Source organism: Syzygium oleosum, unplaced genomic scaffold (genome assembly GCF_021117445.2).
Source record: "Syzygium oleosum isolate NSW1041296 unplaced genomic scaffold, Sole_v2.1 Sole_v2.26, whole genome shotgun sequence".
NCBI classification, from domain to species: Eukaryota; Viridiplantae; Streptophyta; class Magnoliopsida; order Myrtales; family Myrtaceae; genus Syzygium; species Syzygium oleosum.
The window spans coordinates 2,893,202-2,903,886 of NW_026607510.1; the positions used below are offsets into that span (position 1 = coordinate 2,893,202).

Here is a 10,685-nt window from a genome sequence, read left to right on the forward strand (position 1 = left end):
TAATTAGTCTACTAAATCGCTTTATAGAGTTGACACTAAAAGTGATGTGATACGTTTTAAATTAAAGCTAGACAAAGAGCAAGAAAAATAGTGAAAAATATTTAATTGAATTCCTTTTCTAAATATGATTTCAATTGTCTTTTTTTTTCGGTCTGTTCTACTTTAATTCTCAACTTACTCTTAGACTTTTGCCCTACTTCTTTGCGGAGCATGAGAATGGAAACCCACATCTGAAACTAAAATTCAAAGAAAAGCAACTTATGAAATACTTGATAATTATTTTGAGTTGGGATAATGACACAAATAGTTTCTGAATTTTAGTTTAATGTTCAATGTGGTTCTTAAACTTTTAATTTGTTCAATGTAGTCCTTGAACTTTATCCTAATATTCACTGGCCCAATTCCAAAAAAAACCCTCAACTTTACACTTTGTCCCAATTATATCCTGAACTTTTGTTTTTGTCTCAAGAAAAACCACAAACTTTTATCCAAGTCCCAAATCTGCCATCCCGTTATAAATCCATCCAATTAACGTCAGAAAAAAAAAAAAAAAACAGAGAACTGGCAGCTGCGGCGGTGGCCAAGCCTTCGCCGATGGCCGCCGCCACAGCCACCGGGAAGGAGCGGTGGCCCTCGCCTGGGCCTTCCCGAAGGCCGGCGACCTCGTTGGCCTGGGCGGCGTGCGGCCCCGATCCTGGGGCGAGGGTTGCGCCCTCCCCGGATCGGGGCCGCACGCCCTCGCGGCGACTCGCCGGGGCGGTGACCTCGCGCCCTTGCCTGGGCCTTCTCGAAGGCGCGACCCTCGCCGGCCCGGCGAGTCGCCGCGAGGGCGTGCGGCCCCGATCTCGGGGCGAGGGTCGCGCCCTCCCCGGATCGGGGGCCGCATGCCCTCGCCGGCCGACTGCCCGGGCGCGCCCTCGCCGGGCGGCGAGGTCGCCGGCCTTCCGGAAGGCCTAGGCGAGGGCCGCCACTCCTTCCCGGCGGGCGTGGCGGCGGCCACCGGCGAAGGCTTGGCCACTGCCGCAGCTGCCGGTTCTCTATTTTTTTTTTCTGACGTTAATTGGACTGATTTATAACGGGAGAGTAGATTTGGGACTTAGATAAAAGTTTGTGGTTTTTCTTGAGACAAAAAAAAGTTCAGGATATAATTGGGACAAAATGTAAAGTTGAGGGTTTTTTTTAGAATTGGGCTAATATTCACTATGGTTCCTGAGCTTTTAATTTGTTCAATGTGATTCCTAGATTTTTAGTACATGTTCAATGTAGTCTCTAAACTATATGAAAATATTCAATGTAGTCCCTGAATTTGAGTTAATGCAAGGATTACATTAAAAAATTTTATATAGTTTAATGACTAAATTAAACTTGTATAAAAAATTCATGGATGACATTAAACTAATTAAAATTTTAAGGACTACATTACACACTAAGTCAAAGTTTAGGGACCACATTGAACAAATTAAAAGTTTAAGGACTATATTGCACATTGAGTCAAAGTTCATGGACCGTTTGTGTTATTTTTCCTTTTGGGTTCAAAGTTCAGAAGACGAGGGATTAATCGATTATTGTCAATTATTTGAATTATCACAAATTATGATTTTATTCAGCGACTCATGAAATATAGAGTAGAAGTGGTCATTCTTAGCATTGGTCTAAAGATTGTTTTGCGCTCTTCAAAACTACAGTGGATTCTTTTCAAGAACGCTTGTTTTCTCCGGTTCAAGACACAAAGAAGCGCGCAATCTTCCTCTGCAAGAACAAGAATTCCAGCTCAGCAGCCGTCATCCCCCCGGTTCGTTCGTACCTCCATTTGTCCCCCCTGAATTCTGTCGTTGTCAACCGAGTTGCGGCGTTTCTTGCTCTCAGGGTTCGGTTCTTGGTCGACCCGGGATCGATCACTGAGACAAGCTTCCCTTTTCCTTTTCTGGGTTGCCCTTTTTAGGATCGGTTTTTCACTTGGGAATGTTGTTTGAAGAATTTGAAGCGATATTTGGGGAGCCCAGGGTGGAATGGTCGAGCGGAGGAGCTCATCCGCTGCGGCGGTTGTTGTATTATGTCCACGCTCCGGACCCTTCTCACCTCAGGATCCACGTCACGGATTTCCACTCCAACACTTGGGAGGCCATTCGCTCTGTTCATCAGCTCGAGGACATGGTCTGTCTTCTTGCCTTTTGATTCCCCTTTTTGTTTCATTTTATTTGGTTCTGTTCTTATTGGTACAGATTTTATATTGAGGACTTTAGCTGTGGTGGGTGTTTTGTGAACGGGAAGGAGGGAAAGAGTCGATTTCGAAATTTTCTCGTTTGTTTGGTTGTGCTTAGTTTGATTGATCAATGAATGTAGTATGCTTTTATTATAAAATTAGTGAGACCAACATATAAATCTATGGGGGCACAAATCTTCTTCCTTTTTTATATAAACCCTCTTTGGGAATCAGATAGTTATTTTGAGTGAGTAAATTGTTGGGCATGCATTCGTCTTATGGCTAGTTCCAATCTCCAGATCTCTGAGTTAAGTGGGGATGTAAAAGAAGCCAAAAAAAAAAAAACAAGCAGTGATGAATAAAGGAGAAAATAAAATACAACTAGATCTAGTATGAGTAGGCAATTAGAGCAATAGAGATAGGATTTGTAGTTGGGTCTTTGAAAAGGTAAGCAACTTACGTTCACTAGAATTTATATGAGCTTGGAACTTCCGGTTATCTCAGTATGAATTAGACATCTTTAGCTCCGTGTCAACAATTCCTGTTTTTCTCCACAAGGGATTGTGAGTACGTGATGTCCTTCAATGGTATCGCAGGTCTCTTTACTAGTTTGTATTTGTGGTGCACAATTTTGTGGAATTTAGGTAGTGGCTATGATTGATTTGATAGAAAAGAAGGTATAGTTTGTGTTCTTGCTGGAAATTTCCTGGAAAAAATGGTTGCATTCTCCCTATGATTTCCTTTCTCTTGTCCTGGCATTGGATGTAAAATTCTTAGGTCCTTAAATCTCCTTGTTTGAAGATTTAATATCTGGATCCACAGTCATTTCTAATTTGTTTAGGGTTCTTTCTTGTCCCTGAGCCTGATGTTTCTCAACTAGTCATTGGTGGATATATTGAGGTCACAATAACAACTTGAGCTGATGAAAAATGTCAATATCTACTAACATTCAGAGCCTAACTAGTGATAATTGTTTTTTACAAAACCGAACTAGCCGGCCCACTTACTCCAGGAACAGTGGTGTTACTGTTTGATCAAGGTCATTGTCAGTGTCATTCTCATCAAAAGTCTCTATGAGCTCTACGAAGAGAAAAATGAGTGTATTGTTGTATTTTGAGACAACTGGTGAGAAACTATTTATAACCTTAATGATTCTCATAACTACTATCCGACAGTTCGATTAGTTAAATACTTCCATCTTTCATATAGCTGTGAGGTAGTCATACTATACCTTTTGAACTGCAAGTGCAGAGGGACAACATTGGGATTGGTGGCTCTTGGTCTGAGTTCATTGACTATTTCGTGGCTTCAATAAAGTCTGAAGATGTAAAAGTTGTTCTGCATGGACAATCGGACTCAGGTGGTGAGTCTCGTTTGTTCTTTGCTCTTTTGTTGCCTTTTCTAATTTATGCTCCTTATGTTATTACCTCTACCTAGTTATGTTCATCTGAGATTGCCGCTTTGATCTGTTTATTCATGATATTTGGCAACTTGTAGAGGTGAAGTTTCTTCATGTGGCTTGAATTTGGATGTCATGTCATTTTCTGGAAAATATATATTTTTAGCTTCAAGGAATGTCCTAATGTGAAAAAGATCCTTTTCTCCTAGCAAGAGACTTGCAATTCTTAAAGTTTTAGAGTCCCATCCTTCACTGCAAAAGATCCTTTTCTCCGAGCAAGAGACTTGCCATTGTTGAAGTCTTAGATTCCCGGCCTTCACTGCAGTTATATCACGATGACGTTGCAGAAAAAGTGGCCACTAAAAGGTTGCAGTTGGGTGAGGGAAATCAAATACTTCTCGAGTCACTCTGAGTTTCTTTTTCATGTAACTGCCTCAGGAATATTGCACAAGACATCTTTGACTATTCTTAATGAAATTGTAGATGGAGACTAATTTGCCGTCAATATCTTTTCAGTTGACTATGGGACTTTTTCTGTGTATTTGATTAAGACAAGCTTTACTGGACCTCTAAATGAAAGGTTTCTCAACTGTGATGAAATTGGTGCCTGATTGATGAGAAAGGTAACTTATTCTTGGATATCCACAGTTGAAATACCTTGTTGGTCAGAGTCACTAATGGTGATTCTGAAGATTTGAACCTGGTCTAATAACATATTCTCATCTTGTTGATGTATCTCTACAAAGAATAAATGTGTAGTTTGATCAGTAAAAGTAGTACATTTGCTTCTTCCTTCATTATATTATTATGGTGTCTTTATGTGTTAAAATTTTGGAACTTGCTTGAAAGTGTAGATGATATGCCAGTAGATAAACTTGAATCTTCTGATATGCGGCTGCTCGAAGCTAGTTGTAAAAATGTTAGACTTGTAGTCAGGAGACTGGGAATTGTCATTATGTACCACGAAATAATGTAGCATTTAGGGTGTATCCTGCCCTATTCGACCGAACAACTTACTCTGGCTGTTTCACCCTATTTGCTGGTAAACTCAACTGCATTACCGTTGGAGTTGTCATCAAGATCTTTAGACACCCTAACAGATAACAACAGAAATTGAGAGACAACCAGTATCTTTCAGTTATTTTGTTTAGTAATTGGTGAGTCTATACTTATAGTCGCTCTGATCTGCTACTTCCTTGAGTATCATTTGACAGAGAAGCTGCAAAATAAGTTGACGTAGATGGGAGGCATCTTTTGAAAATTTTATGAGATTTCAGATCATCTGCTTTTGTTCTTGCAGGGGCTACATCTGCAAAGTTAGTTGCTCAGAAAGCCAAAGGAATGCCATTGATATTTGTTACTCTTGTAAAACTTGTGGATTTTGCTGCAAGGGAGGTGATGGGCAACCTGTCAATGCAGCTATTCATGGCATTCAAGAACACTCAGACTTCACTTGCAGAAGGTAGTGCTTCATGTGTTAATTTTTGTGAAGCTTTTGTTGGATAGATGCTCATTCTCTTGCTTGTCACTTCAGAACAAGAACACAATCACCAGTTGACAAAGCCTGTAACTGCTGAAAAGGTAGGATATAGTTCTATGTATTGTTGATATTCAATAGTTGTGTACTTTTTCTCTCACTGACGATGCAAATTTCTCTTTTATGAGTAATGTCCCTGCTCCAATCATTTAAGTATCACTCAGTGTTTTTATGCATGTTCTTGATCTGAATCCTGTGGTATGTTCCTATTGTCGGGAGAAGAATGAAAGCATCCAGAACAAACTTGAGTCATTTTCGAAGAAGCAGAAGTTGCCCATAACAAGCGCGTTGGCCATGTCAGATGCTTCAGACCCTTCTACAGGTAATGGCTCTATTCTCTGTTATCTTGCATTCTTAAAATATAACAATGCACAAACTGCTGCTATTGATTATGGTTTTTCTGTGATCTTGTATTTGTCTCTATTAACTTGTGGTTTGAAGTGAAGGATCAGCTTTTGATATTATTCTTGTAAAAAGCAGTGATTGCACCACTAGAAGCTATTGCATTTGGGCAGTGACATTGGAAAAATGAGTTTACCAGGAAGTAAGGGAGGATATTATGACTCATTTACGAGATGATGTATAAGGAGACATATAACTGATTCACGTTGACTGAGTTTGGGCATTTTTAACGACAAATACAGCTTCGTTTTACATTTTCAGTGCCTTTTCATGATCTATTGTTCAGTCTAACCACCTTACATTTTTTTTTTACTTATCAAACTTCAGAGAAAGTAGTAGCACAAGATGCAAGCTCAAAAAGAGTTACTAATCGTGTTGTCCCTGCTCATAGGAGGTAATACTCAGCTGTTTATTCTTATTGATTTTACTGATTGAGCTACTTCAGTATGGCTAGTAACGTCAATTTTCTATCAGGTCAAAAGTAAGGGGTGTGCTCCTGCAAAATCCTGAAGATGTATAGCTAGACGTGGGAAGTTATCCTTCAAGATGGTTTACTTTGTTCTGTAAGTACAACATAAGGTGTCGGAATCAGGAACAAGATGTTACACCCAACCCTTAGGATAAACACTTAGTTTTTTATTTTTATTTTTGAAGTTATAATTTCAAGTCTGTACATGTTTGTGAAATCTAATTGAGCTGGTACATAGTCTTGCCTAGAAGGTCTTGCAATTTATGGCGTATGAGTTTCTGCTAACTGGAAGAGGGAAGTCATCATTTACTTAAGTTTTTTATTTGCAATATGTAACGTATTGATGAATTACATTGGGAGAGTCTCTGCATCTTATTTAGTAAATGCTTGCTAAATTTCCATGTTGTTGGTCATGCTTGCTGATCACACATGTTAATGCAATAGTACCCAGCACTTGTGAATGATGGCAAGCAAATAGATATTACGTGATAAACTATTCAAGCGATTATGACCACCCGAACTGAAAATGGACAATGAGGACTCTGTCAAATGGCAGCATGACTAAAAACATGATGTTTCATTCCATTTCAGAGATTTTATGGAGCACTCAGGTAATACATTGAAATAGAGTCATCTTTAGATGTACTTCTTTATGCCTTGTGGATTTCCTTCAGGTGCAATTTATACAGTGCTGTAATCTTACGCCGTCTTACTACTACATGCCTTCTTCTAAAGTCTATTGTAGTTTGTCGTTCCTCTCTTTCTTTAGGCCTTCTGAATTTCAACCAAGTTGTTGCTTGAACAATGCTTGTGCTACTCTTTTTCCTTGGGGCCTGGTTGAGTTTTGGTATTAGAAAATTATGCTGTGGACGAGTTTTTTCCTGCCAAAATGATTAATGGAATAGTTGGTCTGTTGAATATCGATTGGATAACCTACCATCAGCTGGAGCAATTGGAGAAAGTGAGCGTGCCTGAACTAGCTGCGTGGATATGGTGTGGTGACTACTGCTTCTCTTGGCTAATATGTTAGATTCTCATGCTTAACTTTTCCTTTTTATTCGCTGCCGCCACTTTATGATTCTGCTTCGGTTAGTTTAGATCTAGAATTTGTGAGAGTTTGCCAATCACGAGATTCCTATTGAGAACCTATTAGCTTTTACGGACTGGGATTTCCTATATTGATTCATAGCTGGAGCTGCCATGTTTCCATAGTGTGCTGTGTTGCAATCACAATCACATGTGGTGGGCATGAACAACCAAATTGGCTTACTTGGCTACTTTCTGCAACCAGATGGAATTTTTTATCTTGTAGACTATCTGCATATGAGAATAACGCGGGACAGATTGTTCTTGCGGTGGACAACTGCGAGGTGTCACTATTGGTGCTTTTCATTTGACAGGCTGGTGATACCCTTACAGTAGCCCTTTGAATCTGTTTGACCTCTGTCTAGAATCACGATCAGAACAGAATCTGATACATCAGTTTGTATTCTGTTAACATGATGTGAAATATCTTCACTAGAGAGGAATCGACCATCAAAATGGAGGAACAGAAAAATCACTTCAGACTCCAAAATGTGCACTTGAGTTTATAAGTGCTTTTTCATGGACAGGAGATTTGGATCGTATGGACAGCACTTATGTAGCTACTAAATTGTACAGAATCTGATATCCGGGTCGGACCCATTTCTTTCGATGTGATCGGCGTCGTCTATAGGCGCTTGAGCACGCGGAAGATGAGTTTCTAATACAAAAATTTTAAACTGCAGACGGTGTACTTTAAAAAGACTATTTAAACATTGATGTATATTTGTTTTAAAGAAAATATTACAGCCACAAGAAGCATCTTCTTCAAGGAGAGAGAGACAGAGAGGGACAAGGAGGGGTCACCCACCAACCATCACTCGACCAACAAAACCTCATAGTCTTCAAGCTAGAGCCCCTCGGAGGCCTCTCTGGGAGCATCTACATCTAAGGATGACATAGGAAATGCATCTGTAAACTAAGATGTAACAAACCATGACGAGCACATTCCTCCACCTGCTTTCCTCTCCATAACCTACCTCTCTGAGCACGTCCTCTCCGGTCACCACGCATGTCCCTAACATAAACTCCAAGCACTTACCCGAATTCGAGAACTCATTGATCAGGAAGCCCTCAAATGGGTACTTGAACAGCGAAACGTAATGCATGAAAATCCAGTAATTCGGTATCTCCTGCTTCGAGATGAAGTAGCCCGAGAACAGAAAGAAGGAACCCATCACGCCTGAGATCACCGAGTTCCCAACAATGAAGTTTGGCACCAGGGCACTGAAACACACGACGACTGAGTTCGCCGTGTACAGAATCAACCAAATTATCAGCAAGAAATGTAGGAATGCTGTAAAATTGCAGTTTAACCCAACAAGCCAGTACAATGGCATTGTGAATAACACTGCAAGGATGAGCAAAAATGGCAAGTAAACAAGCCCATTTGCAATTGCATAGGATGAGACTCTGTAGCTTCCACATGATGTCTCTTTCATCAGAATCTCCCTCTCCTGCAGAAAGATCGGCAGAGCCTCCGTAGTGCATGACAACAAGAACGTCAAGATGAATGCAAACAAGCCCACCCTTTCTTGAGCACCATCCAGATCATCCTTCAAGTGGTAGAAGATGGAGCCAAGGACAAGCCCCGAGACCAGCATTTGGATCGTCCGCCACGCGAAGAGCTCCTTGGTCCGGAAAATGTTCTTCGAGAACCGGTGTGTTAGCACGAGAATCTCTCCCAGCCGGGAATTAGCGAAGCAGTGAGGGAGGTCAATGCCGACATCGATGGTGTCTTCATCAACGACCTTGGATTGTTGGAAGAGCTGTTGGAGAGTGAACTTGCCACTCCGGCTCTCGCCTCCCAGTCCTTCCTCTCTCTTCTGTGGTGGTAACTGAGGAGGCATTTCGACTTGTTGCACTTGGTTTTGCAAGTAGTGGTGGCTATCGATGGCCTCGATGGACTCGATGGCAAATTCAATGACATTCACATGAGGTGGATTCGGCAAGCCCATGAGCCTCAACTGGACAGCAAGCTGATCAGTAGTTCCCTGATGAAGCACTGAGCCATTGGCCATCAATAGGATTGAGTTGAACAGCTTCACAATCCGAAACCCCGGTTGGTGTATGCTCAGAATCACAGTCCGGCCTCGGGTCTCAGCCATCGTCTTGAGCAGATCGATGATCTGAAGGGCCGAGTTACTATCCAGCCCTGAAGTGGGCTCATCGAGAATCAGGACCCGAGGGTCATGTATAACGTCGACCCCAATCGAGACGCGCCGCCTCTCTCCTCCAGAGACCCCGCGGACACGGTCGTCACCTACCCTGGTGCCTGCCACGTGTTCTAGCCCGAGCTCCTGGATCAGAGACTTGACCCTTGATGCCAACTGTGATCCAGGAAGCCTCAGCCTCAGCTTGGCACTGAACATCAAGGTCTCCTCAACAGTCAGGAGTGGGAAGAGAGTGTCCTTCTGAGTAACATATCCAGTTATCTTCCTGAAATGAGCCTTGTCAATGGGCTTCTGGTTCACAAAGATCGAACCGTTTTGCGGGGCGATTTTTCCCGCCAGGATTTCGAGCAATGAAGACTTTCCGGCGCCGCTGGGGCCAACGATCGCGAGGATTTCCCACGATTTCGCCCGGCAATTCACATCCTTCAGGACTTGCTTAACTCCCCGATCTTGACTACCTTGCTTTGGTTTCTTTTCTCCTTCTAATTTCCCATTGATCTTTGGGAAACGAAACTCTGCCTTTCTTGTACTGATTCTGTAGTTGATACCAATGGCTTCAATCTCACACCCTTGTTGCTTCATTGAAAGAGAAGATCGCAACAATGTGTTTTGAGTTTAGTCAGCTTCTCAAGCCAGGCTCAAGTTCTGTGCCAAGTTTATGAAAAACTACTGAACTATATTCTCTCTCTCTCTCTCTCTCTCTCTGCTTTCTTGTCTTATCCCCCCCTCCCTTTTGTGGGTCAAGATTGAAGTAATGTTTGAGCCTCAACTCAATGCAAGGTACAGTAAACTCGGCCAAAATAAGACACAAAGCAGTTAAACAAGTAGGCTTTCTTTTTTTCTTTAACAGAGACTAAAATGGAGGAACCATTTTGCATATGTTACATGGGGGGGTTCACGTGAACTCGTTCTTGCTGTTTCTTGAAGTCATAATGCCATTGAAGTTTGTAGCTGTGCATATACACTTCACGTGCCAGTGTGGTACGTGCAATCTCTCTCCCTCTCTCGGTCCCTCTAGTTGTGCCTTGTGAACCGTGATCATGTCTCTGTGAATTTTTTATCCTTTGAACCAAAAATCTGAAGTGGAAAAAGAACAAGATTACAGTGAAGAGACGCGGTTAGGTTGCAGTTCTCTTGCTGGGGTGGTTTGATGGGAGAATTGATTGAGCAAGCTTTGCATTGCATTTCCCGTGAGAGCTTAACAAGTCAATTGTACAGCCTGGTTCTGTGATTTTTCTATTATTTCTCAAGATTCCTGATATATTTCTGTGATATGTCTATGATTTTAAAACAAGATATCGTAGTCCTGTGAGGCAGTGTAAATAACAGTGGGCCGATCAGTTTTCTGAAACCCACATGTTGGAAAATTAGCAAAAATCAATCTTGGCAGACCAAGAAATGAGTGAGTTGCCTGTGGC

At 41.7% G+C, this 10,685-nt stretch overlaps 2 protein-coding genes across 3 annotated transcripts; one reads left to right on the plus strand and one right to left on the minus strand.

Moving 5' to 3' along the window:
* The first annotated feature begins 1,635 nt into the window (after positions 1–1,635).
* LOC115682438 (uncharacterized) lies at positions 1,636–6,417 on the plus strand. 2 transcript variants are annotated; one of them, XM_056303216.1, is made up of 8 exons: positions 1,636–1,792; positions 1,943–2,154; positions 3,455–3,566; positions 4,903–5,064; positions 5,137–5,183; positions 5,362–5,461; positions 5,869–5,935; positions 6,016–6,417. In XM_056303216.1, the coding sequence occupies exons 2-8, from the start codon at positions 1,963–1,965 to the stop codon at positions 6,059–6,061; spliced, it is 726 nt and encodes a 241-aa protein (XP_056159191.1). In that variant the 5' UTR covers positions 1,636–1,792; positions 1,943–1,962; the 3' UTR covers positions 6,062–6,417. The 2 variants fall into 2 exon arrangements, with proteins under 2 accessions (XP_056159191.1, XP_056159192.1); XM_056303217.1 differs by having other exon boundaries at positions 1,643–2,154; positions 3,455–3,563.
* A 1,368-nt stretch (positions 6,418–7,785) lies between these two features.
* LOC115682437 (ABC transporter G family member 5) lies at positions 7,786–10,093 on the minus strand. Its single transcript, XM_030606662.2, has one exon. The coding sequence runs from the start codon at positions 9,847–9,849 to the stop codon at positions 7,939–7,941; it is 1,911 nt and encodes a 636-aa protein (XP_030462522.1). The 5' UTR covers positions 9,850–10,093; the 3' UTR covers positions 7,786–7,938.
* Positions 10,094–10,685: the final 592 nt, after the last annotated feature.